This window comes from Chiloscyllium punctatum, chromosome 32 (genome assembly GCF_047496795.1).
Source record: "Chiloscyllium punctatum isolate Juve2018m chromosome 32, sChiPun1.3, whole genome shotgun sequence".
NCBI classification, from domain to species: domain Eukaryota; kingdom Metazoa; phylum Chordata; class Chondrichthyes; order Orectolobiformes; family Hemiscylliidae; genus Chiloscyllium; species Chiloscyllium punctatum.
Window position 1 is genome coordinate 68,522,592 of NC_092770.1, and position 21,270 is coordinate 68,543,861.

The 21,270-nt window shown below is 43.5% G+C and overlaps 1 protein-coding gene across 6 annotated transcripts in view; it reads right to left on the reverse strand.

Moving 5' to 3' along the window:
* pus7l (pseudouridine synthase 7 like) overlaps nt 1-21,270 on the reverse strand; it is a 44,145-nt gene that overhangs the window by 15,025 nt on the left and 7,850 nt on the right. For 5 of the 6 annotated variants that reach the window (XM_072552615.1, XM_072552610.1, XM_072552613.1 and 2 more), the window contains exons 2-5: nt 13,391-14,304; nt 12,525-12,684; nt 4,654-4,852; nt 1,266-1,364 (exon numbers count right to left, since the gene is read on the reverse strand). In XM_072552615.1, the coding sequence (XP_072408716.1) occupies nt 1,266-1,364; nt 4,654-4,852; nt 12,525-12,684; nt 13,391-14,276 (1,344 nt within the window). In that variant the 5' untranslated portion in view covers nt 14,277-14,304. Of the gene's footprint in view, nt 1-1,265; nt 1,365-4,653; nt 4,853-12,524; nt 12,685-13,390; nt 14,305-19,012; nt 21,155-21,270 lie in introns of those variants that run through there. The other variant, XM_072552614.1, reaches the window with a different exon arrangement.

Consider the following 21,270-nt stretch of genomic DNA (forward strand, 5'->3'; position numbering starts at 1 on the left):
AGACCACTTTTTTCTTAAAAAGGCAAATTTTGCAATATGAGTGAATTATCTTCATTGTAGACTTTTAAACTTCTCATTCCCAATGGAACCTAATGTTCCAACTAGCTGCTGTGTTTGCCTACATTGGCACAGTCAGTGTAGTACTTCATGGTTTGTGAAGCTCTGTGTGGGGTGTCCTTGCTCACAAAAGCCAATGTATAATTAACCTTTCCTTAAGATTCATGCCAGCCACCAGCTTTTCAATCCAACAGTGTGTTAAAATGGAAAATGCATCATTTTCCACTGGCAGAGGAGGTTTGTCGACACTAACCAAACATTGCCTCCACTAAAGTGGTATTCATTCCTGAAAAACAACAGCAAAATAATGTAGGTTCTAGAAATTTAAAAGAAATCACCAGATATCAGAACTGAAGTAATTTGGAAACCCTATTACATTTCTAAGTTTCCTCAATTCCGATGGAAGGTCAAACACTAACTCTAGTTTTTCTCCATACTGTCTGGCTGAGTGCATCCAATACTTCCTGTTCTTTCTGGTGTTTATTCGACAGACAGATGAAAAATAACACACACAGCAACTTTGAATGACAGAGCAAACGTCTAACGCAAAATGATTTTAGAGGAAAGACTTAATCGATGTCAACTTAAGGAATTCTGAATCTGAATGCTCTCAGTATTCACTTTTGATAAATCTACTTCATCAGGCTTTTTCAACCTCTATACTTGAGATTAAAATGTATTTGCAGCAAACACCATTCCTACAGAAAATATGTTGATTTTTAAGGCAGCATTTACAGGACAGAAATATGCCCTTCATTGCACAGTTCCATACTTGTGGCTGCATATCCTAGGAGTGTCCACCCAATCCTGTCAGCATAACCCTCCATTACCTTCTCCTGCATGTGCTCATCCACTTTCCCCTTTCATGCATCATTTGAATTGCATTTTTAACCTTACAAACTTTTGGCAATAAAACAATGTCATGAATATTCCATTCTTGATTCTGCATAGTTGCTGATAAAATATCAACTGATCACATAGCAGTGTCACTCACAGGTTAAATGCAGTTCTAGGCTAGCTGCACACTTATGATGACTCAACAAAGAGTTGTGAAAACATAAAATTTCAAGCTGAGAACCCTGATGCAAACCACAATCTGCACAGCAGGTGCAAAGTCTGGCATTTTAAGGAACGCACTCAGCATTATTTGTTCCTGACCTAAGTACATGTACAGGTGATTAAACGCTTAACATGGAAAGGGGCCTTACCAATTTTCCCTTGAGAAGCGCCAAACCAATCTGATCTGCCTGAACATTTTGTCCCAGACCAAATCGCTGAGGTCCATAGTAGTTCACAAATCCTTTCTCCTGTGGTTGAAAGAATCAAACATACTTATTTGACCAGAAAGGCAGTGCAGACTTTAAAAATGGCGTTCTAGGCACTAATGCAACACAACATCCCAAAGACAAAATTTCTACTGGTAATAACCTGGCATGAAAATGGACACTTTGGAGTGTCTTCACCAAGAAATTAAGCCAGCTATAATGATTTAGCATCCTCACTTTAATCTGAAGTTAATGGGGCAATGGTTTTTTATTTGCCAATAATTTATGTTTGAGCAGATGCTAATGGGCACTACACTACCTAATTGAGGTGTGATTATGCCTATCTCAGGGAAGTATAGACTGCAGCATAATCACCTTGAGTTTATAATGTCACAATCACACTAATTCCTGGGAAACTGCACACTCAAAATCAGATACCATTGTTTAGTCGGGATTAAACACTGATCAGGAAGAAGTCTTGCTGCTCTATTATTTTATAGTGGAAGAACCTACCATGTACAGTATAAATCAGCAGCACGGTGGTTAGCATTGCTGCCTCAAAGCGGCGGTTTTGGTTCTAGTCTCAGGTGAATGTCTGAGTGGAGTTTGCACATTTTCCCCATTTGTCCGCACGCGTTTCCTCTGGGTGCTCCGGTTTCTTCCCACAGTCGAAAGATATGAGGTTAGGTGGATAGGCCATGTTAAATTATCTGTAGCATCCAGAGACATGCAGGCTAGGTGCATCAGTCATGAGAAATGCAAGGTTACAGCGAATAGGTTAGGGGGGTGGGTCTGGGTGGGATGCTCTTCAGACGGTCAGTGTAGACTCAAAGGACCGAATGGTCTGCTTCCACACTGTGAGGATCCTATGATAAATACTGCTTGGCCATGGAGATCACAAACATTATTAAAAGGTGAGACAAAGTTAAAGCTTTGTTTTTGATAAGGTTCCACATGGGAGACTGGTTAGCAAGGTTAGATCGCATGAAATATGGGGAGAACCAGCCAACTGGATACAGAACTCACTCAAAGGTAGAGGACAGAGGGTGGTGGTGGAGGGTTATTTTTCAGACTGGGGGCCTGTGACCAGTGGAGTGCAACAAGGATTGGTGCTGGGTCCACTACTTTTCATCATTTATATAAATGATTTGGATGTGAGCATAAGAGGTATGGTTAGTAAGTTTGCAGATGACACCAAAATTGGAGGTGTAGTGGACAGCGAAGAAGGTTACCTCAGATTACAACGAGATCTTGATCAGATGGGCCAATGGGTTGAGAAGTGGCAGATGGAGTTTAATTTAGATAAATGCAAGGTGCTGCATGTTGGGAAAGCAAATTTTAGCAGGACTTATACACTTAATGGTAAGGTTCTAGGTAGTGTTGCTGAACAAAGAGACCTTGGAGTGCAGATCCATAGCTCCTTGAAAGTGGAGTCGCAGGTAGATAGGTTAGTGAAGAAGGCGTTTGGTAGGCTTTCTTTTATTGGTCAGAGTATTGTGTGCAGGAGTTGGGAGGTCATGTTGCAGCTGTACAGGACATTGGTTAGTGGCCACTGTTGGAATATTGCGTGCAATTCTGGTATCCTCCCTATTGCAAAGATGTTGTGAAACATGAAAGGGTTCAGAAAAGATTACAAGGATGTTGCCAGGGTTGGAGGATTTGAGCTACAGGGAGAGGCTGAACAGGCTGGGGTTGTTTTCCCTGGAGCATCGGAGGCTGAGGGGCGACCTTATAGAGGTTTACAAAATCATGAGGGGCATGGTTAGGATAAATAGACAAAGTCTTTTCCCTGGGGTTAGGGAGTCCAGAACAAGAGGGCATAGGTTTAGGTGAGAGAACAAAGATATAAAAGAGACCTAAGGGGCAACTTTGTCACGCAGAGGGTGGTACGTGTATGGAATGAGCTGCCAGAGGAAGTGGTGGAGGCTGGCACAATTGCAACATTTAAAAGGCATTTAGATGGGTATATGAATAGGAAGGGTTTGGAGGGATATGGGCTAGGTGCTGGCAGATGGGACTAGATTGGGTTGGGATATCTGGTCGGCATGGACGGGTTGGACCGATTGGTCCGTTTCTGTGCTATACATCTCTATGACTCTATGACAATTACAACATTTAAAAGGCATCTGGATGGGTTTATGAATAGGAAGGGTTTGGAGGGATATGGGCCAAGTGCTGGCAAATGGGACTAGATTAGGTTAGGATATCCAGTTGGCACACACAAGTTGGACCGATGGGTCTGTTTCTTGACTCTTTTTGCAGTCATCAGGACTTGGAAGCCAGAAACCGAACTTGGAAAAGAGACACCAATTTATCCAGCATGAGAAGTGTGTGCTGATTGGTTGCACATGGAGATGTAGCAGGAACTGTCAATCTTAGTTCCCAGATCAGACAGGTGGACTCCGATTTGTCAGAATGTTGTCATGGGAATGCAGCAGAGATTGACAGTCTCCCTGACTCCATGTGATGCAACAAAAACAGAAGGTGCTGTCAAAACGGAGCAGAATTGATGACGGGTCACTAGACTCAAAAGGTTAACACTGCTTTCTTCTCTGCTGAGTTTCTCCAACAATTTTGGTTTTGGTTTCAGATCACCAGCATCTGCTGTTGTTTGTTTTATGTGGTGCAACAGTGTATCTAAGAAGCTACATATATTAATACTCAGCACCCTGTTTTATTGAGACAAATAAAATTCACACATACACTGCATGTTTTTCATTGTAAAGAAAATGGATCTCAGTGACTACCATTTACTGTTGTATTTCCATGAGAACACAACCCTGACGAATCAGAGTCTACCTGTCTGATTTGAGATTCAAGATTGACAGGTTTGTGCTGCATCACCATGCCAACCATCATCCAACCAATCAACACTCACTTATCACACTATATAAATTGGTGTCAGATTCTCCAGGTCTGATTTCTTGCTTGCTTGTCCTGATAAGGGCAAAACTACAAGCTTTCACTTTAAGTTTGCTTTTAGCAATGTACAAGTACAGTGCCAATGTAATTTTCAGCCCATCATGGAGCATTTCGCAATACATTGATAGCTATGACAGACTCACTTATCATTTTGCAATGTAACTCAAACTGACTGAAGATGACAGAGGAGGTATTTTGCACCACACCTGAAATGGAGGATCAGTTCTCCAGGCAGAACTAAAGTTAAAGATTAACAGGAATGTCAATACTTGAACGTTAATATGTGACTCAGTGTTGGGATTCATGAGACACTCTTCATTTCCTCCTTGGCAAACAATCACTTGGTCAAATCTTTAGAGTTTATGATGCAACAACACTGGTTAAAACTCAATGCTTTCAGGGACTTCACCTTGACATTCTCAATTGCTTCCAACACTCGAGAAGTAAGACTGCTGTCAGGGTCATCTTCTTGGTGCTTGCTGATGTTTCTGATGATAATACTGAAATGGTTTCCTTTCAGCTGGCCCACCCGTAAGTGCTTAGTTGCACGGCGCAGGTTATACACTTTCAGGCCTTTGCTCTGGATTGATAATTGCTTTGCTTTTAACCTTGACATGGAAACAAATTGGTACGGCTGATTATCTCAAAACACAAACATTTCATTTTATTCCCTCACAGTCTACAGATCTAAACTAAAATGCAAGTGAAGGTTTTGAGTTTCACAAATTAAGTCAGTCGTTTTTGGTTTGGACCTCCTTATAATTTGACAAAAAAAGATGTGAAAGGGTTTGCAGCTTTCAATGCTATGAGGAGGGATGGAGAGGAACCAGAGATTTGGACCCACATAACAACACTGTTTGTTGCAGCCTTGTAAGAGCCAAGGCTGCAATTATAACCCAGATTTTTAAATGGAGGAGATAATAGTTTTGCAGACACCCTGACCTTCTAACCTTCTAACCTTCTCGTGACTGCACCTCTATTGATACAAGACAAGACAAAAGATCAAAACCTGGAAAGAGTCATAAACCAGTTAGCGCAACATCTGACAACAGGAAATTACTGGAAATTAAGAATAATTTGACTCGTTATTTGAAAGATCTTCAACAATTAATGTCAAACATGCACTGTATATAGAAAATCAATCTTTTACCACAGATGGGAGTGTGCCCTTTTCTACAACTTTGACACAGAATTCATGATAATGTCATGGGGCAAAGTCCATCTGATCCTCACACCAAACTGTAGTAAGGAACACAGGCTGGTACACATGGAGGCAATAGGGATCTTGCCCACTGGCTGTGGGCTAATACACGACCCCTCACAATACCCCTTTTAGGGAAGGCATGCCAATGTGAGTGCCAATGTCCACCAGCCAACAGCATACTGTAGTAAAAGGAATAATGGTTCTGAAAGAGTTAATGCGGTAAACTGCATTCAGATTCGCCAAATCTAATGTTATCATACAAACTCGGGTGAGGAAAAGAACAGTCTAGCTCAAATTCCCAATGGAGGCCGATGTGCCTTCACTGTCTCCTAGTTAGTCTTAAAGAGCCAATGTAACCTGTACCTATTGCTATCATGCAATAAACCATCTTTGTCAAGGCAAGTACCTCTTCTCATTAAGACTCATGAGTTAATCCTCTACCACAGTTACCCAAGGAAAGCCTTAAAACCCTTTCAGAAAGGAGGATCAGCAGGGACTGGGGTGCATCATGATTTAATGTTGATAAGTTTCCATTGACATCTTGATGTATAATTCCAGTGCCTCGCTAGGGGCAGTCGAAACTGTTAGCATTCATTCAAAAAGGGTAAGGAGGAGGATTAGTAGCTGCACTCTAGCACAACCGTTCCACAGCAGATTCAGTATGGGTCTTCATCAGGATCAAAGACCCTTGCTACAGAAGTCTGGCCTACCGAGGGTTGCTGGCCACTGAGAGGGCAGTACCTCTTCTGGACTTGATGTTGTCATCTGTTGGGCACTATACCAGCCTGAGGCCTGGATTGAGGAGAGGTCTGGGAACTGGATGGGAAGGTGGTCAAAGGGAAGGAGCTAAAGGGGATGTATGACAGTATGGGTTTTGGGGGCAGGCAAGATCTCAGTGGACTTCATCTTTCATGATGCCCAGGTTCTTTGATCAGGCACTGGATGGATTTGAACAAGAGACCCCCTACTGTACAATACTCCCTGCATTGCAAACCCCCACCCAGCCACTGCTGGTTTAATAACAGCAGTGAGGATGAGGCCCTTAAGTAGGCCTCAATGCCCAGTGGAAGATTTTGCTCATGGATGGACCCAGCATGCACTCCACAGGATGGAATTGAGAAGGTGGCAGTGTCCACACCCATCACCTTCCCAGAGGAATAAATGCCCTCCCCACCACCAAACTCACCACAGGGAAGAGCAATAAGTTTTGCCTGTAGTTTCAGGACCTGTTTAGTGATATATTACCTTCAAAAGAGAAATATCTAAACATTCAGGGACAATGCAAGTACATAATTCTCTAAATGTTCAATTTCAAATCTGGGATTAATTTCCAAGGGACTCATTATCCAGTAACATTCCACCACCATGAATATCCATGGCCATTTCACAGCCTTAGTCTTTGGGCAATGACGACCTCAAGTGGTCCCCAGTGATAATCCAATCTGAATCCAAGCAAACCCAAGACTGAGCTAAGGTCATTCAAATACTACCTGTGCTTATTTCCCCTTATCGAAAAGCCTGCTAATGATAGTTACAAGTTCAAAAGTGACAGGAAAACAATGAATACAAACAGAGATGCTCCTGGGTCAAATTCTCAAAGATCCAGGCACCTTCTTGCATGGACTCTGAATTTCTTTTTAGGATATTTGTATGGTTGAATAGATGGCAGATACCTACATTGCAGAATCATTTGAAACAAGCTCCTCAGCATATAATGCAATGCATAAGAAATAGGAACAGAAGTAGTACATTGAACCTGGTCCACCATTCAATAGGTTCATGGCTGATCCGACATTCCTCAGACCTACTTTGCCGCATTTCCCTATAACCCTTGATCCCCCGGCTGGTCAAGAATCTATCTCAGCCTTTAATATACACAAGGACTCTGCCCTGTACCCCTCTGCAGTAAGGAACTCGAAAGACTTACAATCCTCAGAGGACAGATTTGTGCTCATCTCAGTCTTAGATTGGCACCCCTTTATTCTTAGACAATGCCGGTTGGTCCTAATCTCTTCATGAGTGAAGAAATTTGCTCAGTATTTGCCCTGTCGAGCCCCTTAAAAATCCTGCATGTTTCAATGAGATAGAGTCATAGAGATGTACAGCATGGAAACAGACCCTTCGGTCCAACTCATCCATGTCAACCAATTATCCCAACCCAATTTGGTCCCGCCTGCCAGCACCTGGCCCGTATCCCTCCAAACCCTTCCTTTTCATATACCCATCCAGGTGCCTTTTAAATATTGCCATTGTACCAGCCTCCACCACATCCTCTGGCAGCTCATTCCATACATGTACCACCCTCTGCGTGAAAATGTTGTCTCTCAGGTCTCTTTTATATTTTTTCCCCTCTCACCCTAAACCTATGTCCTCTAGTTCCTGGACTCCAACCCAGGGAAAAGACTTTGTCTATTTATCCAATCCATGCCCCTCATTACTTTATAAAGTAATTAAGTTCATCCCTCTGTCCCCGACGCTCCAGGGAAAACAGCCCCAGCCTATTCAACCTCTCCCTATAGTTTAAATCCTCCAACCCTGGCAACATCCTTGTAAATCTTTTCTGAACCTTTTCAAGTTTCACAACAACCTTCCGATAGGAAGGAGAAAAGATTTGCACGCAATATTCCAGAAGTGGCCTAACCGATGTCCTGTACAGCTGCAACATGAGCCCCCAACTCCTATACTCGATGCTCTGACCAATAAAGGCAAGCATACCTATCTACCTGCAACTCCACTTTCAAGGAGCTATGAACCTGCACTCCAAGGTCTCTTTGTTCAGCAACACTACCCAGGGCCTTACCATTAAGTGTACACATCCTGCTAAGAGTTGCTTTCCCAAAATGCAGCACCTCACATTTATCAAATTAAACTCTATCTGGCACTTCTCAGCCCATTGGCCTATCTGATCAAGATCCCATTGTAATTGGAGGTAACCTTCTTCGCTGTCCACTACATCTCCAATTTTGGTGTCATCTGCAAACTTACTAACTATGCCTCCTATGTTCACATCCAAATCATTTATATAAATGACAAAAAGTAGTGGACCCAGCATTGATCCTTGTGGCACTCCACTGGTCACAGGCCTCCAGTCTATAAAACAACCCTCCATCACCACCCTCTGTCTTCTACCTTTGAGCCAGTTCTGTATCCAAATGGCTAGTTCTCCCTGTATTCCATGAGATCTAACTTTGTTAACCAGTCTCCCATGGGTAACTTTGTCAAATGCCTTACTGAAGTCCATATAGATCATGATAATCTCTCATTCGCCTAAATTCCATTAGTAGAGACCCAACCTGTTGGCCTTTACCCATAAGAAAATCTGCCATTCCAGGGATTATCTTAGTGCATTTTCTATGAATGGCCTCCAATGAATTGATACCTTTCCTTAGATAAGGAGACTGAAACTGCTCACACTACTCCAGATTTGGTCTCAACAGCACCTCATACAATTGCAGTAAGACCTCCCTACTCTTATGCTCAAATCCCTTTGAAATATGGCCCAACGTTCCATTAGCCTTCCTGATTATCTACTTGAAGCTGTGTGCTAACTCTCTGTTTCATGTACCAGTAACCCCAAGTCCCTTTGGATTGCTGCCTTCTGCAGTTGTTTTCCCCCCCCAGTTAAAAAATACTCTGTGTTTTTGTTCTCCCTTTCAAAACGAACATCTTCACATTTAGCAACTTCTTTGCCAACTTACTTAACCTCAGTAAGCCATTTGTAACTCTCTCTCATCCACTCATTTTTGGGTCATCTGCAAATCTGGCGACAATATGTCTGCTTCCTTCATCCAATTCCCCCTGAATATAGGTTATAAACAGTTGCAGTCCCAGCACTGACCCCTGTGGAATGAAGTACCTGCCTGAAAAAGAAACCCCTTATCACCACTAGCTGCTTACCAATTGGTCCCCCACTGAGAAATTATCTATCCACACCAATAGCCGACTCTCATAGAGAGTGGGGTTGGGGTTGCTGGAACTCATCTCATCGAGTGCCAGTATAATGGCATATGCTTTACTTTTTTCCAACATCAATAAAATCATGTGTAACTTTTTATAAGCTGGTAAAAATAAAAATTGCTGAGGGTGCAGAAGCATCTGTGAAGCGACAGAGAGTCATCGAGATTTACAGCACGGAAATGGATCCCTTGGTCCATCTTGTTCATGCCGACCAGATATCCAAACCTAATTTAGTCCCATTTGCCAGCACTTGGCCCATATCCCTCCAAACCCTTCCTATTCATATATCCATCCAGATGCCTTTTAAATGTTGCAATTGTAGCAGCCTCTACCACTTCCTCTGGCAGCTCATTCCATACATGCACGACCCTTTGCGTGAAAAAGTTGTCCCTTAGGTCTCTTTTATATCTTTCCCCTCTCACCATAAACCTATGCCTTCTAATTCTGGACTACCTCACCCCAGGGAAGAGACTTTGTCTCTTTATCCTATCTATTCCTCTCATAATTTCATAAACCTCCATAACCCTGGCAACATCCTTGTAAATCTTTTCTGAACTGTCTTCAAGTTTCACAACATCCTTCTGATAGGAGGGAGACCAGAGTTGCACACAAATATTCCAAAAGCGGCCTAACCGATGTCCTGTACAGCTGCAACATGAGCCCCCAACTCCTATACTCGATGCTCTGAACAATAAAGGTAAGCATACCAAACACCTTCTTCACCATCCTATCTAACTGCGACTCCACTTTCAAGGAGCTATGAACCTGCACTCCAAGGTCATTTCAAAGAACTTTCTGAAGAAGAATCATAGTCGACTCAAAACATTAACTCTGTTTCGCTCTCCACAGATGCTGCCATACTGCTAAGTTTATCAGCATTTTCTGTGTTTGTTTCACATTTCCACCATTTTGGTTTTAATTAAAAGGATTTGGATGATACACAAGACGTGACTCATCAATGCAGGAAATCCTTGAAGACGACAGAAATAAAAAGAATTATTTTGGGCTTTTAATGTGGGTTGGCTATATTTTTCACTCACTAGTTATGAATAAGGAGAGGTTATTTTGGACAAAATATATATCCAAAAATTACATATATTTTGGACAACTAATAAGGGTCCTCCGCCTCAGTTAGTCCATGGCCACACCCCTCAGTGTCTGTAAGTCCTTGCAGTCCCAGTCCTCCATGAACTCAACATCGTTGTTGCCAACGCCTCCTTCACTGATTGTGATCATTCTTGTCCCAATGCTGCTGTTTCTTCATTTCCAATGTTTACCCAACTTCCCCTTGAAGGAGTTCATTCTTCACCTCAAAGCACGTTCCACATTCTGACTTCATGCATAAAACATTTCTCCTGAACTCTGCATTCTTATCATCATTTTTCTCGAAATCCCAACAGGGTTTATTTGTGACATTTTCTTGGGTTTAAACATTACTGGATTTTTAAGGAAAAAAAAAAGATCATGGAGCAACAAAACGACACAGAGTTTGATATGGCCTTTGGGTGTAGGTTGAAAGGTCAATGAGGGGTTCTTAAAATGGCAAGGAAAGGTTGGGTGGTTGGGGGGGTGGGGTAGTGGGGTAGTGATAGGGTGAACCTGGTCACCATCGTTCTACTATCAAGTTACCCCTCCATTCGAGTGAGATGACTGGTGGTGATCTAACCTGAGGGTCACCATGCCTCAGAGACTGATAAGGAGAGTTCTTCATGGTAAGCTCAGCCAACCATACTACTATGACATCAACGGAGAAGTTGGAGAGTGGCAATTGAGGCCCTCATGGCCAATTACGGTTTGTCTCTGGTGTCTGGCCAACCATAAAACCATACGATATAGGAGCAGAGTTAGTCCATCCTGCCCATTGCAGGGGTCTGCTCGTCATTCAATCATGGCTATTATGTTTCTCACACCCATTCTTCTGCCTTCTCCCTATAAACCATGATCCCCTTACTAATCAAGAATCTATCTATCTATCTATCAATCACTGTATTAAATATACTCAGTGATTTGGCCTCCACAGCCTTCTGAGGCAATAAGTTCAATAGACTCACCAGTCTTTGGTTGAAGAAATTCCTGTTATCTCAGTTCTGAAGGGTTATGCCTTCACTCAAAGGCAGTGCTGTGGGGTCCTAGTACATCCTAGTAGTGGAATCATCTTTTCCACCTCTACTCTATTCAGGGAATATAGGAGTTGAGGTTGTACAGGACATTGGTGAGGCCTCTTCTGGAATACTGTGTCCAGTTCTGGTCACCCAGTTATAGGAAGGATATTATTAAGCTGGAGAGGGTTCAGAAGATACTTACTAGGATGTTACTGGGAATTGAGCCATTGGGTTATAAGGAGAAGTTGGATAGGCTGGGATATCTTTCACAGTAGGTCAGGCAGCATCAAAGGAGAAGGAGAATTGACGTTTCGGGCATAAGCCCTTTTTCAGGAATTCCTGAAAAAGGGCTTATGCCCGAAACATCGATTCTCCTTCTCCTTTGATGCTGCCTGACCTGCTGCGCTTTTCCAGCAACACATTTTTAAGCTCTGATCCCCAGCATCTGCAGTCCTCACTTTCTCCTGGGATATCTTTCACTTGAGGTTGAGAGATAACCTTATGGAGATTTATAAAATCGCGAGGGGTAGAGATAAGGTGGATAGCAGGTGTCTTTTCTCTAAGGTGGGGAATTTCAAGACTGGCGCATACTCTTAAGGTGAGAGGAGAAAGATATTAATAAGACATGAGGGGCAATTTTTTTCCACAGACAGAGTAGTTTGCCTGTAGAATGAACTTCCAGAGGAAGTAGCAGTGCGGGTACAGTTACAATGTTTAAAAGACATTTAGAGAAGTACATGAATAGGAAAAAAAAGTTTGGAGTGATATGGGCCAAGTACAGGCAGTTTAGTTTGGGATTATGATCGGCATGGACTGGTTGGACTGAAGGGTCTGTTTCTGGGTTTTGTGACTCTATTGGCATGTTGACATTGGTGGTATTTTAGACATCCTCTGCAGTGGACTGCTTTGTTGTACGATGCCTTTCTCAATCACAAAGAGAATTGGCAATAAATGCAGCTTTGCTATTGAAAACTGACAACCCAAGAATGAACCAAAAAAAAATAACTCAAAACTTACTTGTTAATTGTCACATTCTTTACCACCATCGATTGGGAAGTAATAGCTTTCTTGTCCTTGATGCCCGCATAGCTGAAATCTGATGCCACCACATCAAGCTCTGATGCCAGGCAAGCAATAGCTTCCAGGGTTTCCATGTTCACCTTACATAAGGTAAATGCTAGAGGGAAGTAAAGATTCCTGAGTCTTATCTTCATTAATTATAACACACAACCATATCAATTTTAACTATAATTTCTGTTTAACAACCGCGACACTTCTCCTGGGTACCTTGACATTTATAAAATAATAAATTTTATTGGATGAATGAATAGTTCCATTATTCACTGGTCAGTGACTGGGCTTAGGCGTCTTTGACCACTGCCTGTGCTAACCCGAACACAATTTTTGTTCCTAACCACTGGACATTAAATTCATTGGCTGCTATCTCAATTATAGATACCCAAGTCCTTTAACTACATTACAATCTGCAGAAAATGAAGCATATTTGCAAAGTGCCTTATCCACAGTGAAGCTGTGAAACGCATGCTCTTTCTTTAGCAGTGTTAGTTAAAGACTCACAGTTAGAAAATTGAAGTGAACAAATTTTCTTCTTGTGTAAATACCTTCATTGTTCTATTGAATACTATAGTATTGTTTTAAAACTGGTGCATCCGAAGCTGATATAGCCCTCAGTATAACATTCAGTTCAGTTCTAATCCTTACACCAGAAACCTTAAACTTCATATCCTTAAGAATTAAACCTTTCTTTACTTCTCATGCATTTGCTCCAAACTTCCATAACGTATTTCAAGTAATTCTTTGACATTAAATGTTTTCTAAAAAAAAATCACAAAATAAAAAAAAAATCAAAGAAAATTCAATACCTGTGTAAATTGTCTGGCAATCGTTGGCAGTTCGTTTCCTGCCTGATGTGATTTTGTCTCTAAATCTCACAGTAATCACTGCAGCCCTCGCACTGCAGCCATCTTGCTCTAAAAAACTCTTTGTTTCCACCAGTTTTCCAAAGTACTTGCTAACAAAATGGTGGATGGCCTTCCGGTGCTCCTTATTCCTACTGGGCTGAAATGAGAACTTGGAACGTCTATCTTTTGCATCTAAGAAACCAAAGAACCCATTGGCTTCTTCCTCAGATACTAGTTGGCAGAGTTCTGAATACTGAGGGTCAAGCCTGACCTCAATCTCACCGCAGCTGGTAATAGTCTTTAGAAAAGGAAATTTCTGCCGTACAGCTAAATGAATGGCTGCTCGTTGAGACTTGTCTTCAAAGGTTCCAAGTAAAAGCCTAGCTGTGTCTTCTGTCCCCTCCTGTTCAGCGTCCTTACTTTCTTTAACCGAGAAGGCAAATTTTTCCAGATTTTCTGACAGTGAGCTACCCAAAAGCAAATCCAACACATCTCCCTGGGTTTGCACTGAAGGAGAGTTAGCTGCAGATTCAGGTAAATTGCTGTCAGCAGTCTGGTTAATCTTGCCCAGTGCGACATTGGCATTCTTCGACTTGTCAAAGATTGGCAAACCGGAAAATGTTTCCGGCGCTTTTTCCGGTTTCTTCAGTCTCTTCTTCTGTGTCGGATGGGGCTTTTCTTGTTCGCTTTCAATGTCATCAGAATCCTGGGCGCTATCAGCTCCAATGTCACTGACTAGCTGCCCATGCGTATTGATCTCAGTCACCACAAAGTCGCTGGCAGAATTCTTAATTGTGCCACTGAAGCCAGTGTGACTACTGACCCAGCACAGGGGCAACACATCCATAATATTCTCCGCACACTCTTATTGGTAGCTTGAATGAAAAACAAAAATTACCGGTTTGAATATCAGCAAATTATACATCTGCGGATATGGAAAGATTACCAAAAATGATTCAAGAACAATTGAAATCTGGAAAGGAGATGGTTAAGAAGATACTCTAGTTATACTGTACACGTGTTCCCTGAGGTTTTGAGTACTGTGTGTAGTTCCTATAAATATTCTAAACCAATCATGACACTCTAGCCAATAAAAGTGTGGGCAGGTACTTTGGGCTAGCAATTCCTCTTTTGTCGTTTTCATACATTTCTAACATAATATTAGTTGTCACTTTATCTTCAGAGAACTACCATGGACTCAATAGGCCAAATGGGCTTCTCTTTCACGAAAATGACTTTATAATACTTCAGATATCAGCTTATTCTCTGACTGAATAGCAATAGCAGAAAAATCTACCAATATTTACGAACAATGTTCACTCCCTACTGCAAAGTGATGCATGGAAGATCGATTGCCACAATTTTTGATGCAAGTGAGGGTGCCTTTCCTTTAAATAGACCTCTTCATGTGAGCTGCCAGAGGAAGTGATGGAGGCTAGTACATTTGCAATATTTAAGAGGCATTTGGATGGGTATATGAATAGGAAGGGTTTGGAGGGATATGGGCCGGGTGCTGGCAGGTGGGACTAGATTGGGTTGGGATATCTGGTCGGCGTGGATGGGTTGGACCGAAGGGTCTGTTTCCATGCTGGACATCTCTATGACTCTATGAAAGCTACAAGAGTCAATCAGTTTTAAAAAACACATTTTCCTTTGAGTCATAGATTCCCTACAGTGTGGGAACAGGCCATTTGGCCCAACAAGTCCACATCGACCCTCTGAAACATAATGCCCCAGACGCATTCCACTACACTTCCCCTGACTAATGCACCTAACCCACACATCCCTGAACACTATGGACAATTTAGCTTGGCAAATTCACCTAACCTACACATCTTTGGATTATGGAAGGAAACCAGAGCACCTGGAGGAAACCCACACAGACACGGGGAGAATGTGCAAAAACTGTACAGACAGTTACCGAGGGTGTAATTGAACCAGGGACTCTGGTACGGTGAGGCAGCAGTGCTAAGCACTGAGCCACAGTGCTGCCCTCAGTGTGGTTCAAATCTCTACTCCAGGGTCTTTAATTAAAATAATTATTAAAACAATTTCCCATATACCACCCACTTATAAATAGAAATAGAAACACAGAATTAATATTTTTTAAAAAGTATCCCCCAGTTAATTCATGCTCATATTTATTTGGTACAATTGATCTCACCAGGGCCTATCACCAGTTGTTTTTGATCGGTTCAGAAGGGTCATAGTGTCATAGAATTTTTACAGCACAGAGAAAGGCCCTTCAGCCCATTGTCAGTGCTGGGCAATTATCTATTTATTTTAACCCTATTTTTCAACACTTGGTCTGTAGCTTTGTATACCAAAGCATTTCAGGTGCTCATTTGGGGATTTTGAGTCTGAATCGAAGATCAGGATGTACCTGAAAATCAACACTCTCAGAAAGTGGCTCTAGAAATAATGGATGCATTGGTGTCATCGTCCAGGATTCAACAGACTCTGGAAGAGTCCCTGCAGATTGGAGGGTACCGAATGTCACTCCAATATTCAAAAAGGGAGATAGAGAGAAACCGGGGAATTATAGGCCAGTGAGTCTAACATCAGTATTGGGGAAAATTCTCAAATCCATTAGCAAGGATTTTATAGCAGAGCATTTAGAACGCAGTGGCAGGATCAGTCAGAGTTTCCATGCATTTATGAAGGGGAAATCATGCTTGACAAATCTATTGGAATTTTATGAAGATGTAACTAGTAGAATTGACAAGGGGGAGCCAGTCGATGTGGTATATTTGGACATTCAGAAAGCATTTGACAAAGTCCCATATAAGAGATTATAGTACAAGATTAAAGCACATGGGGTTGGGAAGTGTATTGAGATGAATAGAAAACTGATCAGCAGAGAGGAAACAATTTCAAACTGGCAGGCAGTAACTCGTGAAGTACCACAGGAATCAGTGCTGGGACCCCAGCTATTCACAATATATATTCATGATTTGGATGAGGGAACAAAATGTAACATCTCAAAGTTTGCAGATGATACCATGTTGGGTGGGAGGGTGAACTGTGACAAGATGCAGAGATCCTTCAGCATGACCTGGACAGGTTGGGTGATTATGGGCAAACCAATGGCAGATGCAGTATAATTTGGAAGCAAAAACAAGAAGGAAGATAAGCAAGCAGGTGGTAAAGAAGGCAAATGGAGTGTTGGCCTTCATTGCAAGAGATTTCAAGTACAAGAGCTGGGATGGGTTGTTGCAGTTATACAGGGCCAAGGTGAGGCCACAACGAGAATATTGTGTGTAGTCTTGGTCTCCTTTTCTGAGGAAGGATACTCTTGCTCAGCGAAGGTTTACCAGGCTGATACCAGACATGGCAGGACTGATGTATGAGGAGAGATTGTTTGGATTGTTTTCACTGGAGTTCAGATGAATGATGGGGAAATCTCATAGAGACTTATAAAATTCTATCAGGACCAGACAGGGTAGATGCGGGGGGGGGGGGGGGGGGGGTGTTCATGGTGGTGGGTGTGTCTAGAACCAGGGGTCACAGTCTGAGGATTCTGGGTGGACCATTTAGGATGGAGATTGTGAGAGGTAATTTCGGTTTGCAACTTTAAGATGTGCCTAGACCACAGACTGATCTATAATAAAAGATAAAACTTTTGCTTCTTTTCTAAAACATTAGACTTTTGCTTTCTTAAAACATTTTGTATACTCAAAAGTAGAATAGTTTAAAATAGTGCATGCAGTTTGTGAGCAGAGTAAAACAAGCAGGCCCTTGATTGATGAAACCATAAACACAGGCAGGGAAGGATGAGTCCTTGACTGATAAAGACTGCAGGACAGGGAAACGACTCGAGAGACATCTGCTACAGATTGATACAGAGACATCTGCTACAGCACAGACAGAGAAGAATAAGTCTTTGACTGATAAGACTACAGGGAGAGAAAAATAACACCTCTAGGGTCTGGAGGCATGAAGGGGAGGGTCTGAAGACATTTGTTGCAGACTTTGTGATAAGGATGCAAGTTGGAGAATAATGATGTTTTTAAGAATGTGAACCTCATGGCTCATTAAGAGCCAGGAAGGGGAGGGTCTGGAGACATTTGTTGCAGACTTTGTGATAAGGATGCAAGTTGGAGAATAATGATGTTTTTAAGAATGTGAACCTCATGGCTCGTTAGAACCAAGGAGGGGAGGGACTTGTGCTGTATATAATGAGAAACTTTGTAAGCCTCAGCGCGCCTTTTACTCAGAAGGCTGCCCAACTCTGCAGACTTGCTAATAAAACTTTGTTTTCCTGAATTTGTCTAGAGCGATTATTAAGAAGCGATTTTCGTTTCTAACAACTTGGGGGCTCATCCGGTCAACACTCCGGCCGCAAGGGGAGCTGAGGAAGGACATCGGAGAAGGTGCACCCTGCCGATTTCGGCAGTCCCTGATTCCTTGCTTGTCGCCCCGCGCGGCTTGAGCGAGTGATACCCGGGAGGCTCAGGAAAACAAAGGAGGGGTGTAGCCGAGGCAGTGGGGACGGTTAACGATCGAGTAATTTCGGTGCAGCGAACCCAGGTAAGAAAAAACTTGCGGGGACCGTGTTTCCGGAGGCCTGGGGACCTACGGGGTGCCTGTGGATTTTTCTACAGAGACGTGGGACTCAGGTATCTAGAGACCGGGGCTTGCCTGTGAGGGATTTTGCAGAGACCGTGTTTGAGGAGGAACGTGTACCTACGGGGTGCCTGTGATCTGTGTCACAGAGACGTAGGACACAGGAATCCAAAGACCGGGAGTGCCTGCAAAGGAACCTGGGCGATCACGGGACTGAAGGTCCGAGAATTGGCTAAATTGTGATAGATTATCACGGGAAAATTACGAAGTCCTCGGCAATGGGAAATAAGGGATCCAAGGCGAGTAAGGGAAAGGTAGGCTTGAACAGAGACAATGACAAATACCCCGGGGTACCTGACGATAGTCCGTTAGGAAGAATGTTAAATGATTGGAATCAGGGTGGGAGAAAAGGAAAATCTAAAAGGAAGATGGTAAAATACTGTGAGAAGTGGTCCCAGAAACCTATTCAGGGCGACTCCGTGTGGTGGCCTAGATTCGGTACTGACGAAGACTGGGTCCGGCAAGCTCTCATTTTATATGTCAATTCAAAACCTGATGGTAATCTGGAAGAAAGTGATTATGCCTTTTGTTGGCTACCGGTTACGATATCTTGCCAAATGCAGGCAACTAGTGAAGACTCGAGAAGGCAGAAAGAATGGGAACCTTTAGATCACTTACCGCCGCCCTACGTGACCCCGTCTGCCCCACAAAATGTTCCTCCGGGTGACGACGAGTCAGAGGAAGGGGAAGAAAATGGGGAGGAATCACAGTCTACCTCAGGGGTACAGACCAGATCTCGAGCTGGAAGGGGTCACGGACAAAACCCTACCTCAATTGCATTAATGAATCCACTCCGGGAAGTGCCCATGGGGGGCGAGGAAGGAGGGACGGGCTATGTGAACGTTCCCTTGACGAGTACTGAAGTACGGAATTTCAGGAGGGAGATGAAGGGTCTACTAGAGGACCCCATGGGCCTGGCTGAACAATTAGATCCGTTTCTTGGTTCCGAATACTTACACGTGGGAAGAGATGTGTTCCATCATGAAAACATTGTTCTCTAGCCAGGAACGACAGATGATACGACAAGCTGCGCTGTTGGTCTGGGAGAAAGAGGGGGGAGAAGGAGGGGAGCAGAAGTTTCCCCTCACCGACCCCGAGTGGAATAAGAACACGGAGGAAGGACGGCGCAACATGAGGGACATGCGGGAATATTGGATAAAAGGAATAAGACAGGCAGCCCCGAAGGGGCACAATTTTACCAAGGCTTTTGGTAATCATCAAAACCCGGAGGAAACCCCTACGGACTTCCTAGACAGGATTAGGAAGAACTTGCAGCAGTTCGCTGGGGTGGACCCTGAGACGGACGTGGGGCAACAACTCATACGGGTAAAGTTTGTATCAAAAGCCTGGCCGGACATACGCAAGAAGTTAGAGAAAATGGATGATTGGGATAGTAAATCTCTAAGTGAACTACTACGGGAGGCGCAAAAGATGTTTGTGAGAAGGGACGATGAGAAGCAAAAGAAGGCGACAAAGATAATGATGCAAGCGGTGCAACAAATGACAGCTGGAAGAAGGGAAAAGGGGGAGCCATGGCAGAAACAGGAGAGGGGAGAGTCGTGGCAAGAGCAGAGGAAAAGAGAACCTTGGCCGGAACAAAGGAAGAGTGGAGGAACGCGAGACCGCGACAGGGAAACGAAGAGGATACTCAGATGTTACTACTGTAATGAAGAGGGACATTTTAAACGTGAGTGCCCCCGCTACAAGCGGGAGGTGCGGTCGTACGCACTGATGGAGGAAGATTAGGGAGGTCGGGGGTTCCTACCCTTGGGGCAAAAGGACTATAGACAGGAACCCCTGGTAAACTTGAAAGTAGGACCCCAAGGATCGGAGATCACATTTATGGTAGACTCGGGAGCCGAAAGATCAAGTATAATCCAAATACCCCCCGGCACCCGAACAGGAGGAAAAGTTATGGGGGTATCTGGAATTGGAGGACAGAAATTACAAGTCCCAATGGTGGAGGACGTGGAAATTGGGTATGAAGACAGAACTACTAAACGAGACCTCCTCCTACTGCCATCGGCGGGGTTTAATTTGTTAGGAAGAGACTTGCAGGTCAAACTAGGGATCGGAACGGTACCAAGTAACGGGGAAATGGTGGTAAGGTTGTTCGCCCTCACCGAAGAAGATGATCAACAAATAGACCCGGAAGTATGGTACCGAGAAGGGAACAGAGGGGGTTTAAACATCAAACCTCTCCAAATCACCATGTTACCAGGAAGAGGCCCCGTGAGAAGGAAACAGTACCCGATTGCTATGGAAGGACGCGAGGGGTTACAACCTGTGATAGAAAGATTAATCACAGATGGACTACTGGAGGAATGTATGTCCCCTTTCAATACTCCAATACTCCCTGTGAGGAAGCCGGATGGGACACATAGGCTGGTGCAAGACTTGCGGGGGTTGAATGAAGTAGTCCAGGCTAGGTACCCAGTGGTACCCAATCCCTACACGTTAATGAGTAAAATTTCACCCGAACACGAATGGTTCAGCGTAATAGATCTGAAGGATGCCTTCTGGAGTTGCCCCCTTGACGAAGAAAGTCGGAACCTTTTTGCCTTTGAATGGGAGAATCCCTTCACAGGACGAAAGCGACAGTTAAGGTGGACGGTCTTGCCGCAGGGATTCACGGAGTCACCCAACTTGTTTGGACAAATACTGGAGCAGATCTTAGGAGGATTTCGGTGTAACGCGGAAAATCAATTGCTCCAATATGTCGATGATCTCTTACTCTCAGGACCAAGAGAAGAGGAGGTACGGGCAGACACCGTTGCCCTGCTGAACTTCCTGGGGAAACAGGGCCTACGCGTCTCCAGGACAAAACTCCAGTTTGTGGAGCAAGAAGTAAGATATCTGGGCCATCAAGTCAGTAAGGGGCATCGCCGTATCACGCCAGAACGAATATCAGGGATTACGGGTATGCCAATACCCAGGACGAAGAAGGAAATCAGACAATTCCTGGGGCTAGTAGGATATTGCCGGATATGGATTGAAAGTTACACCACTTTAGTAAAATTCTTGTACGACAAACTGGGACAAGAAGGACAAAAGGTGGACTGGTCAGATGAGGAGGAGCAGCGATTTAATATTATTAAAAGTAAACTGATCCGAGCTCCGGTATTGGCTTTACCCACCCTGAAGGAACCGTTCCAGTTATATGTCAATAGCGCCGGCAGAATTGCCCAGGGCGTGCTTACCCAGCTGCGGGCAGG